The sequence below is a fragment of the Chenopodium album genome, chromosome 7 (assembly GCF_948465745.1).
Source record: "Chenopodium album chromosome 7, dcCheAlbu1.1, whole genome shotgun sequence".
Lineage (NCBI taxonomy): Eukaryota > Viridiplantae > Streptophyta > Magnoliopsida > Caryophyllales > Amaranthaceae > Chenopodium > Chenopodium album.
The window spans coordinates 40,461,981-40,474,927 of NC_137840.1; the positions used below are offsets into that span (position 1 = coordinate 40,461,981).

The 12,947-nt window shown below is 36.9% G+C and overlaps 1 protein-coding gene across 1 annotated transcript; it reads left to right on the plus strand.

Moving 5' to 3' along the window:
• Nucleotides 1-52: 52 nt before the first annotated feature.
• LOC145639006 (sugar transporter ERD6-like 6) lies at nucleotides 53-6,841 on the plus strand. The gene is made up of 18 exons (XM_081690106.1): nucleotides 53-553; nucleotides 686-748; nucleotides 850-939; nucleotides 1,031-1,090; nucleotides 1,207-1,272; nucleotides 1,350-1,415; nucleotides 1,522-1,597; nucleotides 2,396-2,460; nucleotides 2,547-2,639; nucleotides 2,732-2,812; nucleotides 2,894-2,978; nucleotides 3,571-3,617; nucleotides 3,711-3,773; nucleotides 3,868-3,927; nucleotides 4,027-4,092; nucleotides 4,186-4,245; nucleotides 6,255-6,369; nucleotides 6,498-6,841. The coding sequence occupies exons 1-18, from the start codon at nucleotides 353-355 to the stop codon at nucleotides 6,608-6,610; spliced, it is 1,470 nt and encodes a 489-aa protein (XP_081546232.1). The 5' UTR covers nucleotides 53-352; the 3' UTR covers nucleotides 6,611-6,841.
• The last annotated feature ends 6,106 nt before the right edge of the window (nucleotides 6,842-12,947 follow it).

Here is a 12,947-nt window from a genome sequence, read left to right on the forward strand (position 1 = left end):
AAGGCAAATAGCCTACTCAATCAATCATCAATCATCAATCATCAATCATTAGAGTAGAATGGATAACCACGTTATTCACAACAACACGAAAAAATGGTAATCAATAAACGATAAGAAATCCACCATATCAGAATAAAATTCAGAATTAAGATATACGACGAAGTGCTCACCCTCAACCTCATTGTCTTGACCAAACCAAAACAAAATCCCATATTAAACAAAACAATCATCACCCAACTAACAACATTACAGCTGCATTATTAGCTGTGTTAGAAAACACACACGACTTTATATTGCTCAGAATTCATTGCTGACGCTTTTTTCTGCTGCCATTTTTGCAGAAAAAGCAACAATGAGTTCTGATTCTGAAGCAGGTTTAGGAGGAGCTGGAAATGATCTTCGAAAACCCTTTCTTCATACTGGAAGTTGGTATCGAATGGGTTCTAGACAATCCAGTTTAATGGGTTCTTCTCAAGTTATTAGAGAGAGTTCAATTTCTGTTCTTGCTTGTGTTCTTATTGTTGCTCTTGGTCCTATTCAATTTGGCTTTACTGTAAGAATTTTGACTTTTTGTTTGGTTTTTTTGGGTTTTATTTGGTTGGGTTTTTGCTGAATTTTGTTGGGTTTTTGTTGAATTTTGCTTTTGGTTTGTTTGTTTGTTTATTTATTTATTTATTTTTTTTAGTGTGGTTATTCATCTCCTACTCAATCTGCAATTACTGAAGAGCTTGGTCTTTCTGTTGCTGAGGTATTTGATTGATCATTGATTAAGGGGTTAATTTGAAATTATTTATTTGTGATTTTAATGTTGTTGATTTTGTTTTTGTTGGATGAACAATATTTGTGTAGTACTCTTGGTTTGGTTCTTTGTCGAATGTGGGTGCTATGGTTGGTGCTATTGCAAGTGGTCAAATTTCGGAGTATATTGGAAGAAAAGGGGTAATAAACCAATTGATTTTGTTTCATCATTGTGAATGATTACCACATTTTATGTAATAATTAAGATTTATATTTTTTTTTGTAATGACAGTCTTTGATGATTGCTGCTATTCCTAACATAATTGGATGGCTTGCTATATCATTTGCCAAAGTAAGTTGTTGTTACTGTTGTTTAATTGCGCATTGAAGTTTTAACGTGACCACGAATTTGATTTTGGGTGTCTTGTATTGCACTGCTTTAAGCTGCTCAATTTCTTGTGCAATTAGGATTCTTCATTTCTGTATATGGGAAGGATGTTGGCAGGATTTGGCGTGGGAATAATTTCATACACGGTAATTTCTGTGGTTGATTTTGGAGAATTATGTGAAAATCAAATGAATCCTAATATATGAGCTACTTTGGGGTATAGGTTCCTGTGTACATTTCTGAAATAGCACCTCAGAATTTGAGAGGAGCATTGGGCTCAGTAAATCAGGTTTGTGGGTGTTTGATATTTCTCTTCGATGTTGTAGCTATTTAGTGATCCTGTAACCGCAAACTTTTTGGTTTTGATTTTGTCATATTTTGTTCTTTGGCAATAGCTATCTGTTACAATAGGCATAATGCTGGCTTATTTGCTTGGGCTTTTTGTTCCGTGGAGAATACTTGCTGTGTTAGGTAATTCTTTGGTTAATCTCTTTGCATGTGTATATGTGGTGCTTTCTGACTTTGTATTTGCCACTATGGTTGGTTATAACATTAAATTGAATCAAGGTTTTTCCGTTATGTCAATGCTGTTTTGCAATAAAATTTCAACTCTGTGTTTTGAGAAAAGTGGTTTGGATTTTGGAAAGTGCATTCTAATAGCACCCAATGACATTCAATCATTCATCATAAAAATAATTAAATCACATATAAGATAATTTCATTGACAACTATACAGGGTTTTAGATTTGTAAATTATCATTATTTTACATAATTCTCAACTTGAGAGGGTTTTAGATTACTTAGAAAGGCTTCACTCAACTAACTAAATTAATCTAGCTTTTTTTTAGGTCTCACTTGCCTAATCTATGTTACTTGAACTCGGTTTCCCATGTCCGACACATGTACATGTCCTAGTGTCTGACTCAACTATTTTATGAAAAGTGTCCATGATTTTGAACTAAAATGAAGTGTCTAATTGTCCTAGCCATATCCGAGTGTCGAGGGTTTGACACGGGTACTTGAGGTGAGATGAAAAGTCCGAGTAACAAAGCCGGGCTAATCATTGGGTCTTTCAATTATTATCACTCAGTGCTAATAACTCAAGTTTACATTTGTTCACACTTCTCACAAAATAATATATGGAACCAACCATTACTCAAATCAATGCACATGTCAAAATAATTACAAAAATGCCTTAATGGAGCCTCCTTTTCATGAGGGTGACTCCTATTTATTGAACTGATGAAATGTTGTGCATCTATTTACCAGGAATATTGCCATGTACTATATTGATCCCTGGTTTATTCTTCATACCGGAATCTCCTAGGTGGTTGGTATGTTATCTCAAGCTCCTTGCTTCTGCCTAATTGGTGTACTTCTGACTAATGGTATTAAAATTTATTATTAATATCACTTTCAGGCAAAAATGGGCTTGATGGAAGATTTTGAGGTTTCCTTGCAAGTTCTTCGTGGCTTCGACAATGATATATCTCTTGAGGTCAATGAAATAAAGGTAACAATTGTCAGATGCCTTCTCCTTTCTGATGCTTATGGAGTGGTTATAAAGTGCTTTGTTTTATCTGTTGACTGTGTTGTGTGTTTTAGAGATCTGTTGCTTCAAGTAGCAAAAGAACCACCATAAGATTTGCAGAACTAAGACAAAGAAGATATTGGTATCCTTTGATGGTAATACTTAATGTCTGCTGTCCTTGATTTCGATTATTAGATAGTCAATCTTTAGAGTTTACATGCTTACCTCCTCTGCAGGTAGGAAATGGGTTACTTATCTTGCAGCAACTGAGTGGAATCAATGGTGTTCTGTTCTATTCCAGTACCATATTCAAAGAGGCTGGTAAGCTTAAATTTGTTTTGCTATGTTTGTTATTTTCTCAATTGGATGTCTAAAGTGAGAGTCCAATCCTAGAAGCCTCTAAACTGTAATAGCATGATTCAGTTCTGGCTTATATGGTGTCTGCAAGCTTTCTGTATTTACTTGGAGGGCAGATGTGTTATCTTAACTTAAGTACTCGGTATAGCTTTTATAAGCTTATAGAATTTCATATTTTTAGCATATGCCGAGAGAGAGAGAGAGAGAGAGAGAGAGAGAGGGAGAGAGAGAGAGAGAGAGAGAGAGAGAGAGAGAGAGAGAGAGAGAGGGAGGGAGGGAGAGAGAGAGAGGGAGGGAGGGAGGTTGGGAGGAGAGAGAGAGAGAGAGAGAGAGAGAGAGAGAGAGAGAGAGAGAGGGAGGGAGGGAGGGAGGTTGGGAGGGGGAGAGAGAGAGAGAGAGAGAGAGGGAGGGAGGGAGGTTGGGAGGGGGAGAGAGAGAGAGAGAGAGAGGGAGGGAGAGGGGGGGGGGTGGAGCCAGATGTTTTATCTTTATTTTAGTACTCGGTATAGCTTTTATAAGCTTATAAAATTTCATGTTTTAAATTTGTTTTAAATAGGGGTGTCATCAAGCAATGCTGCAACAGTTGGCCTCGGTGCTGTTCAGGTGTGTTTACTGTGTCTGTTAAAAACAATTCACTAATCAACTTCAATAGCAATTTTTAAAAAGTTTTGTTTCCATGTATTTTCATCCTATTAGGTTATTGCAACTGTGGTAACTACGTGGCTTGTGGATAAATCAGGACGCAGGTTTCTTCTAATTGTAAGTAAATAAAGTATTAATGTTTTTGCATTAGTGAGTGGTAGAAAAGAAAATTTGACTATGTTTCTTTACTCATTGTTCGTGGTTGCAATAGCTTTCTTCTGCAGGGATGACACTTTGCCTTCTAGTGGTTGCAGCATCCTTTTTCTTAAAGGTGATAATGAATGCAACTTTGTACCTGTTGAGCACTGCTCACTCCTAAATAATTTTTAGCTTCGTAGAGGGTTTTGCTGAATGTTGTGTTTGATTTCAGGATATTGTAGGAATTGAATCTTCATGGCACAATGCATTCTCCATCATTTCAGTTGTAGGCGTTGTGGTATGTTGATAAGTCTACTCTTGGTACACCATTGTAGCAATTTGCCACCTTTTGAACATTTGTCATGCGGTCCTTACCTAATCATTCTTCCAGGCTATGGTTATTTGTTTCTCACTAGGAATCGGGGCCATTCCATGGATTATAATGTCAGAGGTATATATTTCTTTCTGAACTATAATTTGCATTTTTTCTTTGCATGTATTATTTATTTATTTTTTTAAAAAAAATATTCCATGATGAAGTCCGCTATGCTTTGTTATTTTGGAATATTATTCTGGATTGTTATAGTAAGCATGCTGTTGAGGCATGGAAACTCAACCAAAAGAAAGAATCGATGACATTAATTATGAAAGTATTAAAGAAGAAAGTATCCTGTTTGTTAAATCAAATTCACTGCTAACTCTTTAGCTTTTGTTAGCATTTAGCAACTACTTTTATGCAGAAATTACTTTCAAAAGCAAGTCACAATGCCAATTTCATCTTTAGGAACTACCTAAATATGAATGGTGTTAGAAATGTATTAAGTAATTTAAAACCCAAGAGAAGACTACAACTTCATTGCTTACTTTCTTCTATTGACTTCATAAACTAAAACAGCAGTGGTTAAACAGTAGTAGTTCACCAACAAAAAAAAAACAAAAAACCAGTAGTGGTTAAATATATGACTTGCAACCCGGAGCAGTAGAGTTTCCTCGCAATTTTTTTATCAAGTGAATTGTGATTTGGTATAGCAATAGCTCTAGCAAACAATTCGTCCCAAAATATACCCAAAACCAGGTAAAGTGGTAAACCTATCCTATCCACTAGAATGTGGCATTGGTAGCACGTTGGGTTGTCCAAGGTCTACTAAATTTTAAAAACTACCTTTGTGATATATTTAGATCTAAGAGTCCATTTAATGGCATGGAAAAATTTAATGTGTCTAACATCAATGACAAGACTCACAACTGTTACTTTCTTACCATACATATTTTAATGTTTTTACGACTATCTACCATGGATGATATGTACTTATAAAACAAACCACTACTGAGTGCTACTGGTCGCTAAGATTATAGAAACCTCATTACAATTAGGTTTTTAATCACCGCATTAATATTGAGAAATACATACTCCCTCTGTCCGTTAATACCTTACCCTTATCTTTTGGACACATTTCACATAACTTTGACAATCAATATCTTTGATTATCTAGGAGCAAAATTACTAAAATATTGAAATTATTGATATTTGCAAATATGCATTCAGAGTAATCCAACTATATATTTTTGTAGAAAAAAAATTAATTTTTATTATGTAGTTTAAATATATGGTCAAAGTATATGAATAGTGCACAGAGTCTAAAAGAGTAAGATGTTATAGGACAAAGGGTTTAATGCAGCAGAAGAGATGTAACTGATGGATTTGGAGTTGTGATGATAGAAGGTTTGATTAAATCACCTTTGTGCATCTATTAAACATAGAGAACATAGAAAGTTTGCTAGGTTTAATTACAGAGATTTTAGTTAATACTTCCTCTGTTGTTTTTTTAGTTGACACATTTCTATTATCACGCTTGCCAACGCATATTTTTAACGATTAATATCTCTAATTATTAATATTGTAAAATTATAAAACTGGATATTAATAAAAATATACATTGAAACGATTCAAACAAGATCCCACATGAATATGTTCTATCGTGTATGTAAACCACAAAAGCAGTCAAAGCGTGTTGTGTGAATAGTTTAAAAGTCAAACGGTATCAACTTAAAAAAACGGAGGAAGTAATAAGGATATTTTTGGGACTTTAAAGATCCTTTAGTTGGGAGGTGGTCTTTAAAAAGGTTTCACCTTGAATTTTCTTGCCATTTTGAGTTTCAAAAACTGGGAGCATGATTTTTTATAAGATCTTGTGCTATATTGACCAAGAGCACTAGTTATTTGTTGAGAAAAGCACTGCTGCATGACAAACATAATTTTTGGATGCTGGTAGTAGGATAAGGAATCTTTTACTTGTATTGCTTGCAAAAACATGTCTTACTCTGGGCCAACTCTGGCTTTGTTAGGCACTTTTTGTGCCATAAACTTCATGTTTTCCGTCAGAACTCGTACATAAAAGACTTTTGTTGCATGTATATTAAATCGGTTGCTGGAAACTTTAACTTGCCGGAAACTTGCAGATCCTTCCAATTAACATCAAAGGGCTAGCTGGAAGTATTGCTACGCTTGCCAATTGGTTCATAGCATGGGTTGTCACTATGACTGCAAACATAATGTTGTCTTGGAATAGTGGAGGTGCATTTCTGCTCTTTTTCTCATAGCAGGACTCCTTTCAGTTCGCTGTGTTTAAAATTTAGACCAGCTAAGCAGTAAGTCATGCCATGAAATATGTTTTCGCTAATTACTTTGTTGTTCCACTTTAGGTACATTCTCTATATATATGTTTGTCTGTGCCTTCACTGTGGCCTTCGTTTACCTTTGGGTCCCCGAGACAAAGGGGAGAACATTGGAGGAGATTCAGTATTCACTGAGATGATAAGCCGGATTTTATGATAGATATTTCGATGGGCGTCTGGCATTAGGCTCGATGCAGTCCAAGTTAACATTTTCAGCTTGGTGGATCTAGCTATGCTGGGTATATACTTGTATATGCACTTGTAACTTCTATCATCTAGTCGAATATTGAAGTCACTTATGGAAGAGTTGTGTAATTCAACAGAACTTCCCTGCCATTTTTTCTTTTTTTTTTTTTCCCTTTCTATTTTCACCTTTTCCTCTCTTCCTACCTCTTTAAGATTTTGACAATAATTGTTTTGTCTTCAGCTCAGCCATCTACACCATGATTCTTGCTGAAAATTAACAAATTATTATGGGTTTTAATATTCAACTAGTAATTGGTTTGGCCGTAAGGGTGTTGTCGTCATATGGTGGGTAGTTGTGGACGATAAAAAATCGGAAAACTACACTTTAATAATCCCAACTATGGGTGATTTACCTACAATAATCCCAACTAACGTTTATTCTACAATAATCCCAACTATTAGGTCAGTTTTCCACCAGCAGTCCCTAATTGGTCAACAAAAGTCAACAACCTATTATTGTAGGTTGTTTGATACGTGTCAGTGTGTGAGCGGTTCCAAAAAAAAAAATTTAAAAAAAAGGAAAAAAAAATATGGCAGCCAACTCTAACCACCACCTCCACCTCCAGCCGCCCAACCACCACCTCCAGCCCTAACCACCACCTCCAGCTCCTGCCACCCAACCCTAAAACACCACCTTTCTCCTGCCACCCAAGCCGGAAACGTCTCCCACGACCAGCTGCACCCCCGAATCCGGCCAAACCACCCAAATCGCACCAGCAGCACCCTCGAAACCCTTGCCCGTGAAACCCTCTACCACCCATCTAACCTACCCCCGACCTTCGAAACCACCAACCTAGCTCACACCAACCCCGAAAACCACCAACCTAAGCTACAACAACCCTCGAAACCTGCCCCCTACTTAAATCATGGGTGGTGTTATGTGTTTTTGTTTGAATCGATTTTCCGGCGAAGCGGAGGGAAGGGAGGAGAGTAGTTTAGGGGGTTGGGGTCGATTGGGGGTGTGTGTTTCGAGGGGAGGGAGAGCTGGTCAGCCATTTTCGCTAGATTAGGGAGGTGGTCGGCCGGTGCCGATCAGCTGTGGGTGGTTGGGAACGACGGCGGTTGGCGGCGGTCGGCTGGGTTGGTTGAATATGGGGATCGATTTCTTTTTTTTTTTTTTTTTTTTTTCTTTTGTTTATTTATTTATTTATTTTTTAAATTAAGCCAAACATGTGTTGACACGTGGCATTTAAAAAAAAAAAAGTATACCTTTTCAGCAGGTAACCGGTTTTTGGGACTGCTGGAGGAAAACTGACCTAATAGTTGAGATTATTAAAGTGTATTTTTCCTAAAAAATATGGAGTACTTCGTTAGTGCATACTTTCTTTGTCCTTTTCTATTTACAACACGTTTTTTTTTATCCCGCTATTTGAAGAATTAGATCAAACCTATGCAATGCACGGCTTGTTTGATTTTTTTTTATTTTAATTTTTTTTTGTACAAAAAATTTGTTAAATATTTTGACAAAATTCCTACTATCAAAAGATAATATTTTATATTTAATTAATTTTAACTTAAAAATATCATCCGCCAATTTTGCTTGCGTGGCATTTGAATTAATTAATTCTAAAAGAAATCAATAATCTCTTATTTAATTGGCTACAACTAAAATTAATAATCCTACATGGCGCGCTAAGAAAATTAAATCTTACGTGGCTCTCTAAACACTTGGGAAAAAACTCCCATATATATATATATATATATATATATATATATATATATATATATATATATATATATATATATATATATATATATATATATATGATTAGATTAGATTAGATTGATTAGAAAAGGAAAATAAACAGATTAAGCTATAAAGTTTAAAAAAGTATCAAGAATAAGCCAATTTTTACACGGTTAGTTAATAATAAGCCAACTTTTTTTTTTTACTAAAAATAAGTCGGCCTTTATAAGATATCATTCCAAAATAAGTTGTGACATATCAGTTTTGGAGATAAAAATTTTTTACATGCTCCCGATTTACAATAATTTACTGTACATCGACCATTTCACACATGTAGACAATAATATTAGTTTTTTTTTTCTTCTCAAAAGTATCCCTTATTTTTCACAAAAGTGTAGTGACCCATATTTATTCAAAAGTAACCCGTATTTTCACAAAAAAATTATTCATAGTCTCACCAGTTTTTGTTTATTTTTTTCAAAAGTAACTCATACTTTTACAAAGGTGACTCTTATTTTAACAAAAATGACACATATTTTCACAAAAGTTATATATTAAAAATACTTATAACAACGAATAAGAACATGAAAAAATTGTTGAGAATAATGCCATCTATGGGTCGGCTGCGAAAAATAATCCCACTTTTGGGATATTTTAAAATAATCCCACCTTTATTCTCAATCCGCTTCCAATGGTCCTGGGTGACCAGTAACCGGTAGAAAAGGTTATTTTTTTAGTTTAATTTACACGTCATTTTTTTTTTATTGATTTACAATTACAAAAATTGTTTTCAATTTTGAAAAACTTTTTCTTATAAAAAAAAACCAACACCACCTACGCCACACCACAGCCACCACCATCCCACCACCATCCAAACCCAGACATCAAAACTGTTTTAGGTGTTTTCGTCCCTCGGGAGAGTTACAACTCGAAGACTAGTTGCACACGGTCTGTACTTGCAAAACAACGGAGACTCCGGGTGTTTGGAGTTTCGCCTCCGACGATCAAGTTAATATTTGAATGTGAGTAGGAGAAGGTGCGAAAATGAAATGAGATCTTATCGGATTCCGAGATCAGGTGTTCCCTGATGTAAAAGAATGTAGGGTAGGTACAATAAATAATTGAATATGTCCCAAAAATGGGGGATATCTCCCTATTTATAAGGTCGTTGGGGAACGTGCCCTCTCTTAGGTCACTTGACCTAGATTTGGTGGGCTGCGCCGTTTTGCGGCATTCTTGGGAATTGGGCCTTGAAGGCCGCAATTCGAGAAGGTATTTGAGGCTTACACGTGTTAGATGGCAATTAGCCCAAATGGACTTGCCAAGGCTTGACACGTGGCCCTCTCTGATTGGTCCACACCACGTGGTGCTTGTGACACGCGGTGTTTTGGGAGTGGTGAACAGTAAAACCTGTTCACCTTATAGGGTATGACGGGGATGCCCCCGTTTTACCCCTCTATAAATAGAGATTTTTACCCCTCTCTCTCCTCATATTAAACTTTTGACTTTTTAGGGAGAGAAAGAGAGAATTTCTAGAGAGAGAGACTCTGCATCCATCTGCTGCGAATTTGAGGAGCACATCCAGTCACCGCGTACAGCATTTTTCAGATTTTCAGAGCTAAGTTGAAAGGTAACTGTAGGCATCACTCGAAGTGCGACTACGTTAAAGCATGTGTAAATATGCTTGACACTCTTAGGAAGTGGGAATTGACGTATACGATTAAGGACAAGAAAAGTAGGGAGCTGCCAACAAGTTTTTAAGGAACTTGTAAACCGTTCACGGATCATAAAAGGCAACCACGATAAAGGGACAATGAAGGCAACAACGATTGACCCGTGAAGGTTACACCCCATTCATAATCCATGAGATTACTAACTCCATATGGTTTGGAACCACGAAAGGAGGATCGGGGATGATGGTACGAAGTGAGTCATAGAGTCACATTCGCCCGTATTGACCTCTACTCGATTCTTATAATGAAAAGTGGTTCCTGCGATCTCAAAGGCATACAAACAAAATATTCAATTTTCTCCACACTATTATTAAGCTAATTTGGTTGAATATTAATGCAACACAGAATTCTAAAAAATCGTGATCACTTTAATTAACAACAAGATTAAAAAGGAACCTAAGCCGGTTGTCCAAATTATCTTATTAGGCGTGATTTTCAATTACATATTCCCTTTAACATGCATTATGGTGATCATAATAATAATAGAATTATCATTAATATTGGAAGCAATTCAACAATAAATTGTTAGTCAAATAAAATATAAAATGACCTAATCACGATACTAGCAATATTAAAATAAAATAAGAGTAATTGAATTAACTAATTACTCACATTTTGCGCGTTTCTTTAAATTGCTACAATCATGAATAAACTGTTAGTAACTTCAATAAAAAAATATAAATCAAATGAAAAATAAATTAAATTAAATTAAAAGTAGAGTTGATTTGGTCCAAACCCTCAATTATTTGTACGTTTCACGCCTTGGTTTAAGGACGAAACCTCGGGTTAAGTATGGACTCCTTGGAGCGCTTAGGGGAATTATTATGGAAGAATAAGGAGGCTAGAAATTAGGTTAAAGAGGGAGAAGAGAATGATTTTTGGTGTAAGGTGAGAGAGAATGATTATTGGTGCCCTAAACTGTAGAGAGGAGGGGGTATTTATAGGGAAGATGAGTAGGGAACACACATAACCCTAAAAAAATGGATAAAAACCCTAAAAATCCTATCGTGACACGATAAAACCTACCGTGACACTGGGGAAACTTATGTGACGCGGGGAACTGTTGTGTGATGCGGGGGGTTTGCGCGTGAAAAACATAACGCGGATAAAACACGGGAAATACGGAACCCTAAAAAGAGGATAAAAACCCTAAAAAGGTTACCGGTACACGGTAGATTTTACCGCGACACGACAGATTCTACCGTGTCACGGGGGAAATTAGTGTGATGCGGGACATATTTGACCTACGGGATGTAACAACGCGTGAAGGGTTTACGCAGAAAAGACACGAGAAAATCCCGTGTACCGCGACACAGCAAAGAATACCGCGACATGGCAAAGTCCACCGCGGCTCGGTAAAATACACCGTGTCACTGGTGGAATAAGCATGCGGAAATGGCGCGGAAAAGCACCATGTCACGGTATGTGTACCGCAACACGGTACAGACCGCCGTGACACGGTACAAAGCCCTGTGCCACGTCACTCTCTCCCGCGACGCGGCAGTTATATTGTTTGCGCTGTAGTTCCAGTTTTTTACCCGTTTTTAAAATCATCATAACTTTTGATCCGTAACTCGGAATAAGGCATATAATATATCATTGGAAATCTTATCAAGTCTAATTTCCAAGACAATTTAAATCAGGTCAAAATAATATTTTTGTTTTATGATATGGCCGTTTTAGTGGAAGAGTGTCGGTTTTGGACCAGGTTTAATGTTTTGCTCATATCTTTTTCGTTATAACTCGGAATTGGGCTTATGATATATGTTTGGAAAGAGTATTTCAAGAACTATCCAACCATATAATATTTGGATCAAAATTATATATCTATAAAATCAGTTTCTCTCGATTTTGCGACGTGGACACAAAAAGTGGATAACAAGTTATGGTTTAGGGAAATGACCTAGGAAATGGATTGTTTTATGAAATGTATTGGATAGAACATGGATTTAAGCACTCGAAAGATTATATACTCAACCCAAACAATAATGGCGGTGAAAGGTGTTCATCATCGGCGTTTTGGGTGTTTTTGTCCCTCGGGAGAGTTACGTCACAAAGTCTGGTCCGGCGTGAGATGTACCTGCAAAACAACCGAGACTCCGGGTGGTTGGAGCTCCACCTCCGACGATCAAGCTAGTAACTTGAATAGGAGTAAAAAGGTGAGGAAATTTAGGTTGGTATCTGCTCGGATTCCAAGCTCAGGATGTCTCTATCAAAGAGTAAAAATGTGTAATAAATGGAAAAACGTGGCTCCAAATGGAGGAAATCTCCCTATTTGTAGGGTACTCGGGAATTGTGCCCCTGATTAGGCCATCAAGCCTTAATCATTGGTGGGCTGCGCCGCATTGCGGCTTTCTCGGGATTTGGGCCATGAAGACCGCCTTTTTTCCCATTCCTTTGGGATGATATGTGTTAAACAGGGATTAGTCCAGTTTGGACTAACCCTAAGGTGACACGTGTCACCTTCTGACTGGACCACGTGTTAGGGTAAAATTACCCCAAACAATCGGGTTTGGTTTTGGGGAGACATTTTTAGGTGTCTATAGTAACCGCCTCTACTCCCTTCAAGCTTTTTATACTTTTCCGCTTGTGTAGTTAAGGTTCAAAAATAAAATGGACTCTCCATCGACACACACGACACCGCCTAGGTCATTCAGCCAGTCTCCTGGTACGGCTAAATCTAGAGCCTGAGGTGCCTTTTCTGAACATTTGGACTTGCTTTGCTCATCCCCTAACTCCTCCGTCTCTGTGTCTATGCAAGACACAATGACCAGAGTTAAACAAACGACTGTCAAGCCTAGGAAGCGGCAC